General features: G+C 45.3%; 2 protein-coding genes and 1 non-coding gene across 7 annotated transcripts in view; all 3 read right to left on the bottom strand.

The window, feature by feature from the left end:
* Positions 1-22964, bottom strand: part of LOC127694894 (NACHT, LRR and PYD domains-containing protein 1a-like) — a 118945-nt gene that overhangs the window by 48352 nt on the left and 47629 nt on the right. For 2 of the 5 annotated variants that reach the window (XM_052196648.1, XM_052196652.1), the window contains exons 1-3: positions 16156-16282; positions 13754-14061; positions 105-1779 (exon numbers count right to left, since the gene is read on the bottom strand). In XM_052196648.1, the coding sequence (XP_052052608.1) occupies positions 105-1779; positions 13754-13904 (1826 nt within the window). In that variant the 5' untranslated portion in view covers positions 13905-14061; positions 16156-16282. Of the gene's footprint in view, positions 1-104; positions 1780-13753; positions 14062-16155; positions 16283-22964 lie in introns of those variants that run through there. The other 3 variants (XM_052196651.1, XM_052196650.1, XM_052196649.1) reach the window with 3 other exon arrangements.
* LOC127695710 (small nucleolar RNA SNORA17) lies at positions 20180-20311 on the bottom strand. Its single transcript, XR_007980076.1, has one exon. It is a non-coding gene; the product is annotated as a small nucleolar RNA SNORA17 (small nucleolar RNA).
* Positions 20523-22964, bottom strand: part of LOC127694892 (NACHT, LRR and PYD domains-containing protein 1a-like) — a 50155-nt gene continuing 47713 nt past the window's right edge. Inside the window, exon 14 of the mRNA XM_052196645.1 lies at positions 20523-22885. Within this exon, the coding sequence (XP_052052605.1) occupies positions 22467-22885 (419 nt within the window). The 3' untranslated portion in view covers positions 20523-22466. The remainder of the gene's footprint in view (positions 22886-22964) is intronic.

The raw sequence follows: 22964 nt of genomic DNA, 5'->3' as shown, positions 1-22964 counted from the left end.
ATCCCATGATCAAGAACACTGAAATGGATAGAGAAATGTTCAGAACATGTGTGTTCATGGGATCCACAGGGAATCTGGAGAGAGGGCTATTTCTGAATACTCACAGAACCATACTTGGGGCAGTCAGTGCATATCCTTGTTGTCTTCCCATATTCACCCGAAGACTCCTTACATGAGAGCAGAACCTAATGCAGAAAGTAACTACCATGAGATCCATGTCTGTCTGTATCACGAGGTGATTCATGTTTGTCTGTAACACTGTGTGTGCCTTATCATCTGGGCCAGGCACTATTGTTCCTTGAAAATTATGCATCACGTGTGTCAGGAGCTCCTTTTCCTGATTTTCATACAGACAGTAGAGCAAACCCAGACAAGGTGGTTGATGGGGTTGGGTTTTTGCTAGGATGTGCCATAGCAGCTTCAACTTTGTCTTCCTAGAAAAGTTGGAGTAAAAGTACTTTTTCACTTTTTTCCATCCCTTTTTACTCAAAAGGCCAAACAAAAAGCGCATAGTGGGTGCCTCAAATAGGTTTTGTTTTCCATAATGTTCTATCAGTGTTTCCACAATTCTTTCATTGTCCTTATTACCATGTCTTTCCTCACTATCCTCCAAAATGTAGGATATGGCTGCAAAGAACTCCTGGAGATACAAATGGACAAAGCTGTAGCTCAAAGAGCTGGGCTTCTTTTGAAGGACACCAATCTTCAGGAAAGTGTCAATGGCATCCTCTGCTAACCCTTGCTTACAGAGGTCTCTTTTACTGAACAGGGTACTTCTTTGGCAGATCCCCTCAGCAGCCAGTTTGCAGAGGGCTCTGAGTTGGGTCTTCAGGTGCTGACCTGAAATTGTTTGGGAAATGTATTTCAGGAAGAGTGTTGTGGTGGTCTGTGAGGTCAATGAAAGGTCTCTCCTTTGCACTGCCTTCCTTTTCAGGCAGGTGCAGACCAGCCAGCACACCCAGGGAACCTCACAGAGGGTCAAGAGCACTGGGTTAGATTTAACAAATCTAAAAGCAGTAACTGCATCTGTTGTATTTGCAAAATATTGGTGGAAGTAGTTCTCACGTTCAAACTCAGTAAAACCTAGGACTTCCACCCAACATGGCTGCTCCAAGGAAGGAATGAGCTTCTGTAGATCTGTGGTCCGAGCTGTGAGCAGGAAGGAGGCCCCAGGAAGAATAGATTTCCCTAGTAAACTGCCCAGCAGTGTGTTCACAGGCTGTGTTTGACTCCAGTCAAGACATAGCTCTGGATTCTGCTTCTCCAAGACCCATGCTGGCTCATCTATGCCATCCAAGATGAAGAGCAGCTTCTCAGGGTGAGACAAGATCTGCTTGATGCGAGCCGTGGGTATTTCTTGGCCTTGTGCTATGAGCTCAGTCAGACTCAGCTGCTTGTGCTGGGCCAACTCTCTGCAGCTGAAGAAGAAGACACACCAGAAGCGATACCCGTAGAGCTCACCTTTGGTCCAGGCTCTCTTCACCTGCCTGGCCAGTGTTGACTTCCCAATACCAGCAGCCCCCTCTATTATGACCAACTGAGGCTTTTTCTGTATATCTAAGTTTGGTCCAAATAAGTCTTGGATCTCAATAACATGTCCTCCTTCTTCTGGTACACATGGATGCCAGCTTTTCCTGTCCAAGTTCTCTGAGCCTCTTGGGCACAATTTTTGGAAGAGTAGTAGCCTTGTGAAATTTTGGAACAAATTCTCCTCTTTCAATGACTGTACAGAGTAAAGAGCCTCTTCTACTTCCTTCATAGATAATTCTAGAAATGTTTCTAAGTGGAAGAGAAAGTTTGAGCAGAAGTGTATATATTAGTGTTGGGTCATCATTCAATCAATCCCTCCTCCCTTCCTTTTCTCTTTCCTTCCCTCCTACCCTCCTTAACCCATATATTCCTTGATTCCTTTTTATTGATCCTTTATCATCTGGATGCATTTAGGCATATAGGCTGTGGGCATTGGAATATTCTGAACAGTATAGTGCAGGAAATGTGAATTTAGAGTAGAAGATTCTACTTCAAGTGATCATGTGACTAATAGTAGTGCTGTCTGACTTTCATTCATGCTTCAGACATTGATCGACTTCTTACCCTGTGCCAGACCTGCTCTTGAGGCTGAGAGTAAAGTGTGACTTCACAGACATAATTCTGTCTTCATTCAGCCAATGAGATGATGCAGTAGCTCCACTGAGCTCTGCTTTCCCATCTGTACTTTGGTAGCTCTGGTCTCTCCCTGTAGGAGACCGTGGAGTAGTGTAGGAGATTACAGACAGTGGAGTAGATGTCTGCTCCTGAGAGATCCTATTGGATCTACCATTGCAATCCTGAAGTTCTGAGATTGTGGGTCTGACAGGAAGGTCTAGGAATGCCATAGAGTTCACGTTTCAGGACATAGTCTTGGTCCCCTCTCCCCGATCTTGGGTGTATTTTGTACTGGATTCCAGATAACTTTGGTAACAACAATCCTTGCTTCTGGCTACTGTTTGGATCTTTTTGCACCCTCTGAAACCGAGGTTGAAACTCAGTGGCCAGTGTAGGAGTAAGGGATACTCAGGAGTAAGGGATGCAGGTCTAGTGTGGGTGTTTGGCGTCATGGTGACAGGCCCCTTAATAACTGAGCAATATTTTTCTTCTTGGAATAGGCAAGATGTTGTGGGAAGAGATACCTTTCCTTTCCTGCAGGCACCTGTCCATCTTTGTATGCCCTTTTTGATGCTGAGTAGTCAAAGAGCTCAGTTTTAGACATCCAGCTCCCAGAACTATAATTAGCATGCATGTTTGAAAAAAAATCACTGACCGTGTTTCTGTAGCTCTATAATTTATCACTTAGAAGACACAGACAAGAGAATCAGGAGGTCAGGCTTAGCTTTTCCATATGGGGAATTTGAAACCATCCTAGGCTACCAATCTATCAATCTATCAATCAATCAGTCAGTCAATCAGTAACTCAATCAACCAACCAAAAACAAGGATAAAAAAGGTGGAAGGTGGAAGAAAATAATCATGGGAAGGAGAGGGAGTGAGGAATCTTGGTGGGAGAGGAAAGAGGGAGGGGAATGGGGAACAGGATCAGGTATGTAGGGGGTAGAGGAGAGAATCCCAGAGGACCAGGACAATGGCTGGAATAAGAAGCTTTGGAAGGTGGGAGGTTGGGGGACCCTTTAGAAAGTACCAGAGACCCAGGAGGTGAGGGACTCTTCAGATTCAATGGGGGTAACTTTAGCCAAAATGTCCAACATTGGGGAGAAAGAATTGAAGAGTCCACCTCCAATAGATAGACAGGACCTCAGATGGAGGGACTGGGTTACTTATCCACAGTCAAAATTCCTGGCCCAGAATTGTTCTTGCCTAAAAGAACAGCAGGGACAAAAATGGAGAAGAGACAGAAGGAAAGGTGGTCCAATGACCAGCCCAGCCTGGGATCCATCTCATGGTGGGGCAACAGGGCCTAACACTGTTACTGATGCTTTGGTGTGTTTACAGACAGGAGCCTGGCAGGGCTGTCCTCTGAGAGGCCCTACCAGCAGCTGACTGAGACAGAGGTAGATACTTATATCCAACCATTGGACTGATGTTGGGGACCCCTATGGTTGAATTAGGGGAAGGATTGGAAAAGCTAAAGGGAAGGGCGACCCCATAGGAAGAGGAGCAGTCTCAACTAACTCAGACCCCAGGGAGCTCCCAGAGACTGAGCCACAACCCAGGAGCATAAATAGGCTGCTCTGAGGTCCCTGGCACATATATAGCTGAAGTTGGCCTGGTCTGAACTCAGTGGGAGAAGATTTGCTTAATCCTCAAGAGACTTGAGGCCCCAGGGAAGAGGGAGGTCTGGTGGGGCAGCACTCTCTTGCAGGCAATGGGGAGGAGGAATGGGATGAGGAACTGTGGGAGGGGGAATGGGGGGGGGACAATGACTGGAATGTATATAAATACAATAATTTTAAGCAACTTGGCCAGTCTTTGCTTTCTGCATGCAATGGAAACCAAACTCAGATATTTGTTCTCCATTTAACCTACTCCACAGTTTACCACTGTGCACTCTGTAGAACTTCACCTGTCCTGCCCTACTCGTGCTTTCTCCAACCAGCACATCTGAGGATTCATCCTCCAGATTGTGACCAGAACACAAATCTCATCTCAGCACCTTCACTGGAAGGAACTCAAGACAAGACAGACAGGAGGATGACCTACGGACTAGAATCCAAGTTCATTCCTCAACACTGGCCAGTTACCCAAGGTACAAGGCAGCTGCTTGTACTGCTATGGGCAAGGTGTGGAAGAAAATTTGGTGAGAGCACTGAGTGTACGTGATGGTTTGTATATGCTCATCCTAGGGAGTGGCACTATTAGAAGGTGTGGCCTTGTTGGAGGAAGTGTGTTACTGTGGGGGTGGGCTTGGAAATCTTCCTCCTAGCTGTTTGAGGATGCCCAGTCTGTCCCTGGCTTCCTTCAGATGAAGATGTAGAACCATCAGGTCCTCCTGAACCATGCCTGTCTGGATGCTGCCATGCTTCCGCCTTGATGACAATGGACTGATCCTCTGAACCTGTAAGCCAGCCCCAATTAAATGTCATTTATAAGACTTGCCTTGGTCATGGTGTCTGTTCATAGTAGTAACGCCCTAACTAAGACAGTGTAGTAGCATCAGTTCACACAATTAGCACTTGAGGGCCTGGCTTTAGGTGGCAACTTGCCCCTGAAATTAGAAACTGTAGATTTGTTCTTGTTGTTTTCTGTAGGAGGACTTCTAACATCTCCTGAATGCATCAAGGTTGGCACTCATGTCTGTGGTCAAGGTCTGCCTGGCTCAGAACATGTCTCTTCAAAGGGCCAAGATGGGGTCCAGAAACACTTTCTCCAAGACCTTCCAGCTGAAATGTATCTGTCATTATGCAAACACCTAAATTCTCTTAAATTCCATTACACTTAAAAAGCATGTGGGGGAAGCAAGATGGCTCAGCTGTTAAAGAACTTGCAGCCAAAGCATGTGCACTAGAATTTGTATCCCAAGACTTCATTTACATGCTGAGTTTGCATTGTGGTCCCCTGTAATTTCAGTCCCAGAAAGTTGAGACAGGGGCTTCCCCAGGGTAAGATGGCTAGCCAGCCTTGCTACTTCTGGGTGTAGATGATGGCATGTTCTGCCTCCAAGAATAAGAAAGCAACTGAGGAAGATTCCTGACATCAATTTAGTGCACTCATATGTACGTGCACAGTGTGATTTCCTAACTTAGATATGCCCTCACACAAGCAAACGCACATATATACACACACCACACATACACAAACACGAAGAAGAAGAAGAAGAAGAAGAAGAAGAAGAAGAAGAAGAAGAAGAAGAAGAAGAAGAAGAAGAAGAGCCAATAATATCTCATATAAAGTGGATGGAAGTGGAAAATATTCTATTTGCCTCTAGAGACAAATGACACAAATTTTCTGTCATATATGTATTCTAGTTTTACATATTCTGATTTGAGTGTTTAATTTGTTTTTTCAAATGTTTTGTTAAGTTCTGGAAAGTTTTCTACTTACACAAGACATTTACATAATTCCCACCTTTTTCTAGTCCTGAGTTCTTTCTTTCCATTTCAAATTTACCACCTTTTTTCTTTAATGTTTGTCTTGTTTTGAGTTCCTTCCAATGAAGATGCTGAGATGAGGTTAGGGTTCTGGTCACAATCTGGAGGATGAACCCTAGATGTACTGGTTAGAGGAGGTAGGAACACAGCAGCAAAGTGCACAGTGGCATTCTGTGGAGCATGTTAAACCAAGAACAAACGTCTGAGTTTGGTTTCATTGCCAGGACAGAAAACAGAGACAGGGTAATACATACCACACACATTCTGATGAGTTCCATTAGTGCAGATAGAGTAGAACACTTCTCATAAGAAAATTTGGTTCACCAGCTGTCCCTCAATGGAGGAATGGATACAGAAAATGTGGTATATTTACACAAAGGAATACTACTCAGTAATTAAAAACAATGAATTCATGAAATTTTTAGGCAAATGGTTGGAACTGGAAAATATCATCCTAAGTGAGGTAACCCAATCACAAAAGAATACACATGGAATGCAGTCACTGATAAGTGGATATTAATTAGCCCAGAAGCTCTGAATACTCAAGACACAATTAACATATCAAATGATTTCCAAAAAGAAGGAAGGAGAGGTCCCTGGTACTGGAAAGTCTTGATCCAGCAATGTAGGGGAGTACCAGGACAGAGAAATGGAAGGGGGTGTGATTGGGGAATGGGCAGAGGGGAGAGGGCTTATGGGACTTATGGGGAAGGGGGAACTGGAAGAGGGGAAAGCATTTGGAATGTAAACAAAGAATATAGAAAATAAAAAAAAAAGAAAAAAAAAGAAAATTGGATTCAAAGTTGAAGGGGGCATGGGAATTGTGTGACAAAAGAGAGGTGTAGGTGGAGATAGATTAACTCAGATTAAAAATGTATGAAAGTTCCTATGGAAATAAACTAGTTTGACCTTAATCAGAAATATAACTTAAATAAATGTAGGCTATTGAGCAATGAGCTTCCAGTCCTCAGAAGGCATGATTTACTAAATTCAAATCCCAGTGCCAAGCATGAAGTACCTGCCAAACTGTTACTGGTCGTGGAGGAAACAGAGACTCCAAACCCAAAGAAGTCTGTTATCATTGTTCTTCATAGTCTAAAAGGGCTAGAGTTAGGCCCTGTTGCTGAAGACACCACATATGTTTTGTTACAGGAGTTAAAGGAATCAACACAAAGTAATTGGAACAGTCACGCCATTTCGTATATGCTGGCTAGGTTTCACAGTACTAGGACATGGTATAAGTCCACTTGTGGAGAGAAGCCATCAATAGAATTCATCCCTGGCATGGAGCCTGAATGCTCTAATACTGACCTGGTAGGGAAGTCATGCTCACTAGTGCAATAGTTGCATGAAGATTATAGAGTAACTAACTGTTTTATGATTACTATTGAGGACTTTCTGATTAGATTTGAATTCCACAGGAGGGAGTTCATACCTGGTACTGTAAACATGTTCTAAAATTCATGGTGCAGGAGATCATGGGTCCTAGGAGAGGACCTATTACTATTGTTTTGCTAAATGGACATATTGTTAAGCTGACTTCTGATTATATTTATACTCGCAGACTAACCTCAACCTTGTCTAAATATGCTTCTTCGTGCAGTGCAGTGGTCATCAATTTACCTAGAGACTCAGAGTCAAAATTCTGATTTAATATATTTTGAGTACTTGGTCCTAACTGGGATATCTAAGGGAGTTTACTGAGGCTCTGGAAACACTTCAAGTGAGTTGGCAGAATGAATGAAAGAGGGAGAGCACAGAAAGGAGTGTGGGGAGATGTGCTTTTCTGAACATTATATGACCCTTGTACTCATGAATTCAATACCGATACAGTTGCTTGTGCAAGATGTGCACAAGTGTAAGCCAACATGATCAGTCAATATTCTGCCAGGCAGCACTGACTGGGCTGAGAGGTTTAAATAAAACAACAATGAGTAGCAGACAAATAAACAGCAATGAAAGCATCAACAAGACAAAAAGGGGAGAGGATATGAGAAATGGGAGGGCGTGTACTGGAGGGTGTTCTGGGGAGAGTTGGAAGTGGATATGATCAAACTACAGTGTATAAAGTATGACATTTTCAAACAAAACAACTTTATTCTAGACCCGCAGAACCAGACACAGAACCCCTCCTCTGTGGTTACTGCAACAGTATCTGTCAATGATCCTGATCCCCTTCTATTTTTTTAAATTTTTAAAATTTTTTTTATTTACATTTCAAATGATCTCCACTTTTCTGGCCCCCACTCCCCCCCCGAAAGTCCCATAAGCCCCCTTTCCTCCCCCTGTTCTCCCACCCACCCCTTCCCACTTCCCTGTTCTGGTTTTGCCTTATACTGCTACACTGAGTCTTTCCAGAACCAGGGGCCACTCCTCTGTTCTTCTTGTGCTGATTATGTTTTGGGTATTCCAGTTTTCCAGGCTAATATCCATTTATTAGTGAGTGCATACCATGACTGATCTTTTGAGACTGGGTTACCTCACTTAGTATGATGTTCTCCAGCTCCATTCATTTGTCTAAGAATTTCATGAATTCATTGTTTCTAATGGCTGAATAGCCTGATCCCCTTCTGACTCTCTCTCTACATGGGACACACCTGATTACACTTTATCTCATCCAGGTGTCGTGAAAACAAATAATCTACCTGAACTCTCTGTCATCGCCAACCACCATACCTTAAGCATCCAATCCTGATAGTTCTGCAGTTGCTTCAGAGGGATTATGACCTCTTGGTTCTTCTTTCATTGGCACTCACTAGATCATGGCACTCTACTCTAGCCAGCCATATGGCACAGACACACAAATTTTATTTTATTTTTTTATATTTGGCTTTTTTTCTTTTTCTTTTTCTCCGAGACAGGGTTTCTCCGTATAGCCCTGGCTGTCCTGGAACTCACTCTGTAGACCAGGCTGGCCTCCAACTCAAAAATCTGCCTGTTTCTGCCTCCCAAGTGCTGGGATTAAAGGTGTGCGCCACCACTGCCACCGGGCGAGACCCAAATTTTAAACTACACATTCTTTTTGTGCTCCCCGACACAGCCATCAGATATCTCTGGTTAATGCGTGGCTGTGTGCATCACATCTCTCCTGCAGGCTCACCCTGTGCTGGGGCTCAGACTGATGAGTCTGCCTGCTCCTGCCATGATTGCACCCTCTCCAAGCACCAGACCCACCCCAGATCCTACAAGCAGGATTCCAGACCAGGATGGAGAGGTCCATCTGCACTCTTCTTAACCCCAGATTCAGGCTGAGTAATACATCCTATATGTCAGCACAACTTGGTATGTCTATATCAGACAACAACAACAACAACAACAACAACAACAACAACAACAACAGAATAAAACCCATATCCCAGGTCTCATTGAGGTAACAAGAAGAAAAGTCAAGACATTTGCTGCTTCCCAATCCACTAGTTCATAGAAACATTCTCCAGTGAGAATTACCAAGACAAACCAGGACACTGAACTTAGTGGCAATCATAGACCTCAAATTGTTAGGGAATTTCAAGAAGTCAGAGACTAAAAGCTTAATGAACTTTAAGAGAATGAACTCAGGGAGAACAGATGCTTGAGTTATATGCAAGAGAACAAGAACACAATGCCAAATGAAACAACAATGATTTAAAAAACTTTGATTTGAAAACTGAATTCAAATGAGATAGAAATATCAAAAGAAACTCAACTAAAATGAAGATCAAATTGAAAAATTCAAGAACACAATTACAAAATTCAAAGAAAGTCTTATAAGTAGCAGGCATCAAGTAGAAGATAGAATATAAAGCATAGGAATTAGACTACATAAGTAAAAAACAATTGGTAAAACCCAAGAGGAATATGTAGGAAGTATGCAGACATCTGGAAATGATAAATCTTCTATTTATAGGTAACAGCAAATGGGGGAGGAGACTCCCAGGTTAATGCACAGACCAGATCTTCAATAAGATCATAGAAATCAGGAAAGACCAACTTATATAGATACAAGAAGTACACAGAATACCAAATAGAAAGGACCAGAAAAGAAACTTACTGTGACAGACAGTTACAACATTAAATATACAGAGCATATAGAGGTTACTAAAAGCTAGAAGAGAAAAAAAGCCATGGCATAGAAATCACATCTGAAGGCAAAGTCATCAGACTGATATCAAGCCAGAGAGAGGAAGACAGGGGAATTAATTGGTTTCCTAGTATTGATGGGTATGGAGCCTGCACTATTCATTTTTTGCAACCAGGCAAGGCTTCCAGTTGTGGGACTGGAAAACCATTCTAGCCACAAAACCTTTGACCTACAAGCTGTCCTGCCGGCAAGGTGTGCTTATGGGTGTGGCCAATGAATGACTGTTCTAACCTGAGGCCCTAGCCACAAGAGGGAGCCCATGTCTACAGGGCCTGGATGGCCAGGAACTGGAAGCTTGATGGTCCGGAGACCTAGGGTAGAACCAAACATGACTGAACATCAATGAAATGCCAACGATATGATTCCTAACGATATTCTGCTGTACTCAGAGATTGGTGCCAAGCTCCATCACCATAGCCTAGCTCCTCCTGAAGCTGATGGGAGGAGACACACAGGGAAACAGCACATGGTGCTTGGGCAACCCCTCAGAAAAGGGAGAGGAAGGGTGATAGGAGCTAGAGGGGTTAAGGACAACAGAACAACATAGCTCAGGGAACACAATCAACTAAGCAGGGCTCATAGGGGCAGTCATGGGGCCTGCATGGGTTTGTGCTAGATCCTTTGCATACATGCTGTTGTTATTTAGCTGGTGTTTTTCTGAGAGTTCTTACAGTGTGTGTGTGGGTTGTCTCCAACTCTTTTGGCTGCTCTTTCTACTGGGCTGCCTTGCCTAGCCTTGATATGGGGGTTTGTGCTTCGTCTCATTGCATTTTGTTATGCTGTGTTTAGTTGATATTCCTAGGAAGCTTATTACTTTTTGAAGGGAAATTGAGGAGGCGTGGATTGTGGGTGGGGAGGATGGGGAAGTGTAGAGAGGATTGGGACTAGTAGAGGCTGGGTAGGCTGTGGACAGAATGTATTGTATGGGAGAAGAAAAATAGAAAAGAATTAGTTCCGTTAATTGATAAATGTGTTTTTATGAAAATGTTTGTGAATCATGACAGTGAAGGCAAAGCTACAGTTCTTCAGTTGTGAACTATACCTCCCTAAGCCTTGCTCCTCTTGTCCCCAAGGTGGGACAATAGTATTCTCTCTCTCAAGGTTAGCTGTGAGATTCAAGTGTGAGTGTGATGTAAATGAAACCTTGGCATACAGAAACTCCTGATGACCCCTTGGCCACTTGAGTGATGAGGAACCCTGTGGTAATGGAGTCTCTTGTTTGCCAGTTCCTTGTTCAGAAAGCCAGGCTAAGTTCCTATGGTGGAGGACACTATCCTTAATTCCCAGAACCTCTTGGGAGCAGTAGTGAGGCCCCAACAGTGAGACTCCAGGGTAGGAAATGTAGGGTGCTGTCCAAGGCTCTCCTGTTCTAGGGCTCTTGCTGTGCACTTTGCCCATGTCTTTGTGTCACCTAAAGGAGCTCATCTCACTTGAGCAGTGAATTTAAACTTTCAGTCAGAGGTCAACTTGTCCCTTCTTGATTGCTAGTGATGGGTTAGACTGAGGTTTCCAGTCCTCGGTCCCCCCTCTGATGTTGGAATATTGGGTGAGTTGTTCTGGAAACTCATGGAAGCTCATGGCCTGGTGGGTTGGGGCTGGAAAAGCTTGGTGAAGGAGTGCATAGGCTCTCTCAGTGAGAAAGAACATAGAGGAAGCATCTAGTTACAGAACTCCCACAGGGCTTCTGACACTCACACTTGGAAGTCTTACAATGATATTGTGAGATGGTGTGAGGGTTAGCATTGCCAATGTCACAGGATCTGGAAGTACCCAGCACAAATACCAGTGGGAAGGTTTGTGAGGGATAGGTTAGACTAACTGAGGAAAGTCCACCCAATTTGTAGGTGTCACGATTCCTAGTGCTAGAATTCTGGATTGAATGAAAAGGTCTGTGACCAACTGTGTCAATCCTTGTTGCTCTGGCCTTTGTACCCTGATGGACCATTCTTGATCTGTGAACCTTTCCTGTATAAACTGCTTGCATCATAATAACATGACAACCCATTAGTACTCCTGGGTAATAACTTTAATAGATCTTACTGTGTAGTTCAGCTTGGCTGAGAACTGGTTCTTTCAGCTCAAGGTGGCGTGGGAAGAATGGACTTTGAAGGAAAGATAAGAGTTGGGTGTTGGCCGGACTTTCACACAGCAGCAGCAGATTGGGGAGGAGAAAGTCACTCCTTAGGCACTGATTGTTCTAGATTCCAGACCTATGTCTGTCTCTATGTGATTTGAGCTTGAATAAGTTAATCTCTCTGTAATCCTTGTTCCATAGAGAGACAACTACTTTGATCCTTGAGAAGAGGAGGAGGCAAGGGCATGGTCTGTGTAAATGCAAAGGAATTAAGGGAACTCAGAAGAAACAGACTGAAGCTGAGGCAGGAGTATACCCTCTTCTCAGGTCCATCTCAGTAGACAAGACCTTCTTGGAGCTTGAGGAACTCCCTGACCCTCAGGACCTTCAGTTCCCACTCAGATTCTGAGCAGTGAATTTAAACTTTCAGCCAGAGGTCATCTTTGTGCCAGCTGGGCTAGGCTCACTTCTCTCCCACAAGGGTTCCAGTTTCCCCACCTGTAAATGCAACCTCAGCACTGCAGAGTCCGAGGATCATTTCTAGCCTGTGACTCTTAGCATTCCACTATGCTGTTCTGGCCTTGCACTAGAGTTCCTTGTCCCTGTTCCCCATACAGGCGGAGGTCATGTGGGAGGAGCCACATATGTGTGACTCAAAGTCCCGTCCATAGTTCTCAGGCTAGTTAACCCTTTCTTCTGTACCCAGAATTGTTAGATTTCAATTATTTTTTCCTTTAAGAACTGAAAATGTCTCCCAGACTCATGGTCTGAGCTCAGTAGTTTCAAGGAGCTGTGTAGGGTAGGGAGCTGTGTGTTGAGGGTCTTTTTCTTTACTTTCTTTTCTTTCCTTCCTTCCTTCCTTCCTTCCTTCCTTCCTTCCTTCCTTCCTTCCTTCCTTCCTTCCTTCCTTCCTTTCTTTCTTTCTTTCTTTCTTTCTTTCTTTCTTTCTTTCTTTCTTTCTTTCTTTCTTTCTTTCTTTCTTTCTTTCTTTCTTTCTTTCTCTCTCTCTTCTTTCTTTCTCTTCTTTCTTTCTTCTTTCTTTCTTTCTTTCTTTCTTTCTTTCTTTCTTTCTTTCTTTCTTTCTTTCTTTCTTTCTTTCTTTCTTTCTTTCTTTCTTTCTTTCTTTCTTTCTTTCTTTCTTTCTTTCTTTCTTTCTTCTGTGGGTCTGAGTAAAGAGGGAAGAATGTCCAATGGGAAGGAGACAGCAGTTTTGTGTTGGTCAGAGAGGTAGGAGGAAGGAGGCAGGGAGAACTGTTGGGGTCCTTCACGATTACCCTCATGGTCACATGAGGCATTCACCAGGTGCTGCTAGGAAACAATCCTGCTCTGGGACCATGAGGGTCACATACCTCTCCTGGGTCTCCTCTGCTCCTCTGGGTGGGTCTCTATTTCTTCCTAAGCCTCATCTCTCACAAGTGGGTGTATCTCTGAGTTTTTGTCCCACAGGGTGGCAAAGTAGAATAACAGCAGCCATAGCATGGGCTTGTACTTAGAATTAGTGTGTATTAATTGACTATCAGACTGTTTAATTTTTGGCATGGATTATCACTCAACTGCTACAGCCTAAGGAGACAGTTCTTCATCTTCCCATTTCCCAGATGAATGCATTGAGGAGGAGTGGAGTGTGCCTCTGCCAGCTCCAATATCTGGATTTGTACATCTTGTCACTAACTGCTCTTTTCAAGAGCTGACTTGAACCCTATGCCAACCTTCTCAGAGACCCTCTGCCTGCTTGACTCTCCCCACTCCAGTTTGAGGGTGCTCCTTCCAGGGGTCTTTGAGCACCACATGGGAACCCGAGCAGGCACTTGGTGTTCTCTAGAGTTCAGTGAGGGGCTTCTCAAACCCTTCTTCTTTCAGCCTCTCCTGGGGCCTGTGAACTCTTTTGACATGAGGCTAATCTGCCCATGGAAACCTTGGCAGGAGGACTCAGTAAGAGGTCACAGAGTGATGGGTTGGGATTCTTGGTGTACTTACCTAGCAAAGAGTCCCTCTTTGGCCTGGGTCTGTGCCTCATCTGCTTCACCTCAGTATGTTTCTGCATTACGAATTTAGTGTACAGGACCTCTGGATCATCATACTGAGCCACCTTTGTGTCACTTTTCTGCTTGGACTGAGATTTTCCCATGGTGATGGAGCCCTTGGATACCACTTCTCTGATACTTGTGTTCTTATTGCTTCAAGACTCTCTTCTGTAGTCCCAAGCTGGAGGCCAGTGGCTTCTTGTCTCTTCCAGACATTTCTGCTCTGGGAATGGGTATTTGATCAGAAATGATAGAGGAGACCTGGTAATAAAAGGAAACAGACAAACCTGTATGGGATCAGATGGGTCTTTGATCAGAACAAACTGAAAGTCACAAGTGTCTCCTGGGGAGTGGGTTCTGTGTGTCCAGGTGCAGGGGACTTGGGCTTCATAGGGCAGAAGAGGGAACTCTGAGACAGGAGTGTTCAACAGTGGACGTGTTCTTTAATGTTTCACAGCTGAGTGATGGTAGCAGATGTTCAAGCTACTGTGGTGGCTTTCCTGAAGGCAGGTGTACTTAACGGTATACTGAGTTGGGGTTTCTTAGCTTGTCTAAGGTTCTTCTTTTAGGTCAGTGAGGTTATTAACTCACTTTAAGGACAGATAAAAAGAATCAGGGGTGTTTTCTCTTACTGATAGTTTGCTGTGGGAGGAGGATGATGGAGGTCGGGCTCAGTCCTGTGCCTAGGGGTGAAGGGTTTTGTACATAGTGGGTAATCTTCATGTGCTGCAAAGATTTCAAACTTGATCTGCTCTGCTGGATCAGTCATGTGATTGCTGCTGTTTACTTCTGGAAAGACCTTTGAAAATAGGTGTTAGACAGGAGGCTGTGAAATGTGTAATGAAATGGAGGATACGGGCCCAGTAGACCCCTAGCCAGGGCAGCTGTTGTCCTCATGTGGACTGAGTAATAACAGTCAGTGATTGGATTTGGGAGGACCTTGTGTATAACTTTTAAAGGATGGAGTAAAAATAATGTCTGAGGATAAGGAGAAATGGAGAGGTCAAGGGAAGGATCAGAGTCAGAGGGAATCAAAAGCCCATCCTTAGGAAGACATTATTCACTAGATTGTTTGGTCTGGTTCTTTGTTAAATCTTTGGGTGCTGTTAACCCCTCGGGTTTGCTGGGTTTGTTGGTGCATAGCATTATTGCTTCTGAAGTGAGGCACTAGTCCCCACAGTAGCAGTAGGCAGGAGATCTAGCTCTCTTTGGAGAACCACAACAGGAAAGACTCTGCTAAGTCTAGGCAGGGAAATTGATGGAGAGGGAGGAGTGGGAAGGTGGGCATCTTGAGAGTGAGAGTGGGGAAATGTAGAAGTAAGAAGAGGGAGGGATGCAAGCCAGAGCATGATGGTTGGGAGGATTAGAGGATGTGAATCAAGGGATGAGGGGTTAGGGATAGAAAAGGGGGTGCTGGGGTACCAAGGACAGGAGAATGGGATGGCAGGAACACAGGGATGGAGGATGCATGATGGACCATGCAGGACACTCACTATCCCATGTCCTTGTCCTCTTCTTTTTCTAATGTCCCACTCTAAGAAGGCCAATACTTCAGCCATTATTGTGACCAAGGATAAGGTGGGAAGATACAGGACAGAGGGGGAGTAAAGGCTCAGTCTAAATTCAGGGTAGCTGCTTTGGAGGAATCTTTAGGAGTCTTCTGTCCCTGGGTGCCACGCAAGGGGAACAATACAGAGCCAACTAACAATTTTTTGGAAAGCACATTACCCAGAGAAAGCCAAAGACCCACATATATGCAGGGGTCAGACTGACACAGACTTCTTAGGGGCCCTCATGAAAGAACAAAGGAACATTAGTTCAGTGTCCTTGTCCAGGAGTGGACTTGGTAAGGCCAGTCAGACACAGAAGCCTTTGCCTCAGAGGAGTCAAGCTTATAATATAGGGGGACCCACTCTGGGCTATGGTTATTAATCCGAAGGCAACTCTGTTGAGGATTCCTGTGTTTTCTTCCCTCACTTTGTCTAGCTTAGCTGTCTGGTGACTTTGGCTATCCCACACCACCCCCTGTAAATAGCATATATGATATGTAATGTATATAATTCAGCCCTTGTCCTCCCTCTGAATATCTCATCATTCAGGATATTTATTCCTGAAAATTCAGGGCAGACAGGAGGGTGCAGGATAGGCTATGACAGGAGCAGGCACATGAACCAGACAAGTGAATGCACCAGTCTATTACCCATCAGAGCTGTAGGCTCTCTAAGCAGAGGCTGGGGCCCTGGGCCCTGGTTTTGGGATGAGGTACCCATGTCTGTCACATATTCCTTAGTTGGGTGAGGCCAGCCCTTATCTTCCCACAACTAAGTGGCTTTGTGGTTGGGTCCCTCTACTTACCCTACTCTTCCACGGGGTCCACTGGAGGATGTGTCCTTGAACAAGGCTCCTTAGGTAGGAAACGGTTCTTCAAAAGTGAAAGAGACGCTGGCCCATTTTCAGGAAGGCAGACATCAGAGAGCTGCAGATGAACTTCCTCTAAACACTGGGCGTGGAAGTTGAACATTACTCAGTTTGTTTCCTGTTAGGTCTCTGCAGATGCCTGGGCTGGAGGAGTCAGGCTGAGCGGGCATCCAGGTTTGCAGAAGCCCTGCCTCCCTGACCGCAGGATTCTCAGCTCAGTTCCCTCCTCCATTAATGTGGGATCCGAGGTTTGCCAACAGGTCCCAGGTCAGCAATAGGTCCTGGATCTCCCCAGATTTGTGCTCTTGATATCTTTGCTTCCTGTCTTTCCCTGTAGTCTGCCCAGTAACACGCTGTTCATTTCAGTAAATGCCTCTTAGGCCACAAACCATGTGTATTATTATTATTATTATTTTTCTTTTGACTATTGAAGTCTCCTAAATGTCACATTCAGGATTTGATTCTCACCAGCACTGTATTCTTTCTCTGTAGGTGTGTGCTGTGTGTGTGCATGTTCATGTGCAAGTGGACTCACATGTGTTCACATGCGTGTGGCCTAGCTTAGGGATGTGGCTAGTCTTACTAGGCAGCTGGCCTGGAGCACTTCCTGTTTCACCTTTCTGAAATGTGGGATTACGAGGCTGTAACCATGGCCCGCAGGCCTTTGTGAGGATGCTGGGATCAGAACACAAGTCCTCAGCTTTCAGAGCAAGTGCTTTATCCACTGAGTCATCTCCCAGGCCGTGACACCATCTTATCAACACTTGTGCTATCTGACTCCTCATTGTGGCCAAGGATGCTGGTCCAGCCAGGCCCCTGCATCTCTCCGCAGCATCCCCACTCTCCCTGCTGGCACTTTTGTCTATTCTCAGTCTTGAAGCCACAGTCACACACCTAATAGTGAATTAATTTACATATCTTCCCCACTTATATCTTTCAATCCTCCCTGTCTTGTTCTAAATGACAAACAGGCTCCTTCCAGTTTTTCACAGGGCCATACACGACCTGCTCACCTCACCCTGCCCACTTTCTGGTGATGCGTCCTACTGCAAGCTTCTCACCTCCTCTGCCATGGGCTTGCTGCTCTACCTTCCTATTCCTTGACCACACCAGGACCGTGCTCACCTCAGGACCTTTGCACTGGCTTCATCATTCTTGAGATGAGTTCCCACATCTCTGAAGCTTGTTGTTTACTTTCTGAAGTGCCACTGTATTGAATTCTGTTGCTGCAAGCAGCTATTGTGAACTAGGTCCTGGAAGAGAAGCTGAGGGATGTATGGGGAAACGGGGAAAAGAGAAATGAGTTAGGACGACATATTGCCTATCAAGACTCAAACTTTAATGAATGTTAGTTAATATAGCTTGGAAGGACCCCTCCTCCCGGGCTGTGAGGTGAAGTCTGAGAACTTGCTGGCTCCATTCTCAGCGGTCGCCTGCTGAGATCAGAGCACTTCAAGTCTAGCAGATCCGGAATGCTTCTAGGTGAGGTTGCCATGACTTCCAGGTGAGAGCAGAGAGCGGTATTGTTCTATAAAGAACAAAGGCCAGGAATTTCACAGGCTGAGAACTGATGATTAGAGCAGATCTGGAAAGTCCAGCTCAAATGCTGGAGGGGGGAAGGGACAAATTTCCCCTTTTTAAATAAATTTTTTAAAAGAACCAGTGGATAAATATATCCGTCTAAAGACGTTGGGCATTAATCAGTGAGGGGTAAACAGAGACCCGAATCCTCTTAAATGTTATATGATGTCTTTTGCAGAGGAGGGGTAATGAGCATCCTTATTATTTAAGGACCGCCCTTCGACATCAACCCCTATGCAATAGGTATGTTTCCAGGGAACTCAGAGACAGAGCATTTCCTTTCCCTTGCGGTGTCTCCCCATGCACCTCATACTGATGCCCATGCATCTGGAGGTGGGGAGGGACACCACTGCCCTTCCAGCGTTACCCTGCTTTATTCTCCTGCTGAATCTTGTTACCCTGCCAACACCACAAACTGGTTTTCTTTCTATCATGTCCACCTGCAAAGAGAATGGGAGCTCTTGACCAACAGCATTTGACCTTAGTGTGGGGATTGTTAAGACTCCTATGACCAAGTTACTGACCCACAGTATCAGCACAAGAAATGCTTACAAAGATGTGGTCATTTTTTTTGATGTGGTCATTTTTTAATGTTAACATTTATTTATTACATATTATGAATTATGTCTTCATGTGAGTGTGTCTGTGTCATACATGTGAATGTGTGTTAGATGTGTGTATGTGTTCATGAGTATGCGCATACCTTGGTGTACTTGGACAAATCATAAGACAACATTCAGAACTCAGTTCCCTTTCCACCACGTGGAACCCTGTGATTGAAGCCACGGCATCAGGTTTGTTGCAGGTGCCTGGTGTGTGGATGTTATTATATTATGTTTAAATTTTATTGGTTGAGAATTTCACCTCATGCAACCCAATCCCACTCTCTTGCCCTCAGGGCAGGTTCACTGGAGCCTATGCCATCAGGGCCAGCTCCACCCTGATGCCCTGCACGGATCTCTCTCCCGAGTGCTGCAGTAGAAAAAGGGCTGGGCTGTCTCTTCTGCTCTCACACCCGTGGAGGAAGATCACAGCAACCCTGGCGTTCAGGTCTAGCTCTACCCTGCTGCCCAGGTGAGGTGCAGGACCTGCTCTCCCAAGTGTTGCAGCAGGTGAGGGATTAGGCCAGTTCTCCTACTCTCCAGAGCCTGGGGCCAGCTCTCCCTCCTGCCCTGTGAGGAGACAAGAGCAGAGCCTACCCTTCTCTGCTCACACCCTCAGGCAGAATTAGCCTGCAAGGCCCACATCCAGGGCAAGCTCTACTGTGCTGTGCAGGCCAGGTGCAGGGTCCACCCTACCAAGTGCTGCAGCAGGTACAGGCAAGACCAGCTCTCAGGCTCTCATGACCACAGGGCCAGTTCTCTTGATGGTTATAAGGGTAAGGGTAGGGAAGTGAGTCTCTCCTTCCCTCAAGCTGAGGTAAGACAGGCAGTTCTTGGCCACCTCACTCCCTCAGGGCCACCTCATCCCTCAGGGCTACCTCACTCCCTCAGGGCCACCTCACTCCCTCAGGGCCAGCTCCCTGCACTCCCATCAGGAGTGGCAGCTGTATCATGCTCCCATCTCTCCAGCTCTCATGAATCCAGGGCTATGTTTCCTGTCTGCTTCAGGTGGTGAGGGGAGAGTTGGGGGGGGAAGGGGACTATCTCTCCCTCATCCATGCCACCCTAGGGGGGACAGTGGCAGGGCCAACTTTTCCATACTCTGCTGAGTACTCCAGCTGCCTAGGGGCACATTCAGGTCTCCTGCTCTGATGCCCTCCAGGACCTGTTCTTCCATGATGCCCAGGAGAAGGGTGGGACCAATTCTTCACAGCCCTCAGACATCAATGTATCCCTGGTAGGTAGACCAGATCAGAGATTTCTGCGTGGCTCTTAGTGGCGGTTGATTCCTGCTCCTGAAGGACAATCGATCCAGATGTGCCCCAGAGGCAGCACAGGACAGAGCCCCACCATGCTCCTAGGGAGCATCACTGGCTACTCACTTCAGGCTGTCCCTCACTACCCTCGAGTCTCCAGTTCTGCCTGTCTTCATTGTGTCCACATCCTTCTGTTTCTCTTTCTCTTACATTTCTCCACCACATACTTGCTCCTCTAAGTGGCACGAGGGATTTGAGTGTCTGGCGTGGTCTCAGGAGAGGGAGTCCATGCCCGTGCTTTGTGGCTTTGGACAGCGATCGTCGCTGGCATGGTCTGCTTCCTATGCTGCCCGCAGGCCTGCACAGTGCAGACTGGTGGTCATCTCAGGCTAACTCACTGTCCACATCCTATGACATTAGACTGGTGGTTGTCCAGGGCTCACTCTTGTCACCGCCTGGGCTAACTCCCAACCTTGGGAGTCCACCTGACTTGTGGTTGTCTTGGGCTTGCTTTGTTCAGGGAGTGTAAGGCCACTAATTATTCAGATGTCCATAGGTCACAACACTGAGCCTGGACATAGGCTCTCTCAACCCTGCCACCTACTGATGCACACGTGACACAGCAGCCACACATGCAACACCTCTAGGGACAGGTGTTGTGGGAATCTTGTCTGGACAACATGATTGACACAGAATGGCAGTGTCCGCTGTGGGTGGTGCCGTCCCTGAGCAGGTGCTCCTGTGGTGGGTAAGAAAGCAGGCTGAGCAAGCCCTGGAGAGAAAGCCCGTGAGAAGCACTCCTCCATGGGTTCACGGACTATATAGACAGCTAAGCCACAGCTGTTAATTTGACATGAAACAGTTTTTATCAGAGGGTATATACAGTTAAAAACAATACCAACAACAAACACAAAAATCAAAATACACAGACCTTTCCTCAGCAGACTGCCATCTAAGCAGGTAGTTGCCATTTAACATCTTTATAACGAAGGCTTCCCTTTATATAGGACATTTAAATGTATACCCTCAATCATCTTAATGTCCAATTTTAACAAATTAACTGTTATAATTGTGTTTAATTATCATTAACATAAAATGTAAACATGTCAGTACACTTCTTTCATTATATAAAGTGTATTTTTCAAATTATTGGTTTATGTCAGATGAATGTACATTTTAAAGTTTGCATTTCTAAATACTTACTGTCCCTTTGAACTTGTTGAAGGACCTGACACCTCCTATGCCAGGTGTCTCTTGCTGTACCACATCATGTACAGGCTGCAGATTACATCCTTCAACCCAGAGCCCGGAGAAGGAATAATAACAGTTTGTGGAAGAACACTCAATACTGAGATACTCTATTCACTAATACTGTTTCCCTGTAAACGTGCCATTTCTGACTGACGCACCCGGTCCTGACTGCTGTCCAGGCGTCTTGTCCTCTGGAGGAACCAAGTAGAGAGCCTTGGCTCTGGAGGCTGTCAGTGCAGATTTGCTGTGGCCACAGAAAGTCTCTTCTGTCAGGACTTGTGTCTCAGCCTATCCTAGCCAAATCAGTATGGAGGCATGGATTAGACAGAGCACTCAGTGACCTTGCATTGCAGTAAGGAGACAGAGAAAGTGATGGGAACTTATTTTAACACACCACTATTTCATGAAATCAAATATATTTCCTTTTTATAAGTTTTAAGATGCTTACAGTATAAAACGCATATTAACTATTGATATAACATTTTAACTTCTTTACAAATAAGCTCAGTGTGTCCTGTCACACACATTTAAGAACTTTGATTGACAGCCCAGTGTTTCATATCTGTCATACACATTTAAGATCTGTGATTTATAGCCCAATGTGTCCTATCTGTCAAAAACATTTAAGAATCTTGGCTTTATCTGTCATTGACTTATTTATTTAGTTTAAGATATTTCTAAATTACTGATGATGTCAGTATCACAGAAAGGAGATCAAAACTTGGAAATATCCAATAAAATCCTGGAGGATTTTGGGTAAGATGTCTGGACTGAAGCTGCACGCTTGTGATCTAGCAAGAGCAGGAGTTAGAATGAGAACATTCTGCATTTCAAAAGAGAGAGAGAGAGAAGCAGGCACAGAGATCCACAGAGTCATGAAGAAAGATGGGGACACTGAGAAGTTGGCTAACTGCTCTGTCCATGGGCCTGGCAGGGAGGGATGCAGAGTGTGATCCAGAGGGAAAAGCCTTGTAGTCGTGAGTCACACCTTCATATGGAATGATGTGACCAAATGTGAGGCTTGCAAATTCATCACAAGGACAGAAGGCTTGTGCATAGGTAACTGCCCAAGATAAATTCACAATGTGCACTGAATCTGAGGTGTTTCTGGTGGCAAGTCCCATGTTGCATCCTGTGACTTCCCTACATCTCTGTTTGACCAGATAACATGCATTTTAAAAGCCTCGTTCCTTTCCTATTCATGAGACATTCACTTTTCAGGGGGAACTCTCATCTCTTTGCTTCCATTCTCAGGATCCCCATCCTGCTTGTATTATAGAGGGTCAGTTTGGCTTGAGGCTGGCCACTCTGACCATCACAGCAGGCTGGACAAGATGTGAATAGACTTATTGGCACCACTGGATGTTTCTTGAGATATTCAACTCACACGACCATCTGGCTGAGGAATCCAAGGAGGAACATTTGGATCCCCAAGAGGTGTTCTGGAAACAGTGCTATCAGAAAAGGACACTCACATGGCCACTGGTTACAGATGGAGAAACTAAGGCCCTAAGGAAGTTAAGGTAGATCAGGACTCTAGGGAGAGTGCTCAGTGATGTCAGGATCCCGAAGAGACCCCGCCCGACTTTTCAAGGAGGTCCATGATGAGGTGAGGATGGGTCTCCTTCAGAGCTTGGTAGAATTGGTCTTTGCAGGCTTGACTCCAGGACCGGCTGAGGCTGAAGAGCTTCCTCATCTTGTCTTGGTTTGTGGTCTCAGCCCGTACTGCCTCATAGGAATCTTCACTCAGCACCTGACTATGCAGCTTGTCCAAGAGAGGGTCCACTGATGTCACTCGGGCCACCAGCTGCTCCCGATGCTCGTCCATGAAGTGTAGCAAGGAAGGAGCATTTAAGGGTGAAGATGAGGAAGGCACTGAGCAAAGAAATGCTCCTTGGGGGTCTCTGACTGGCTGCCCACTTCTTGCTCTCTTCCTGTAACTGCTCTTTTCTTCTGCACTCCTGGCTCTCCTTCTTCCTATTGAAGCACAGTAGAAAAACAGCATTAACTTCTTGAGGGCAGGTATCAGTATGACACTCTGTGTACTGGCTAGTTT

Source organism: Apodemus sylvaticus, chromosome 10, assembly GCF_947179515.1.
Source record: "Apodemus sylvaticus chromosome 10, mApoSyl1.1, whole genome shotgun sequence".
NCBI lineage: Eukaryota > Metazoa > Chordata > Mammalia > Rodentia > Muridae > Apodemus > Apodemus sylvaticus.
Note: the sequence above shows the minus strand (reverse complement) of the source record. Positions and strands in the feature narration are given on the sequence as shown.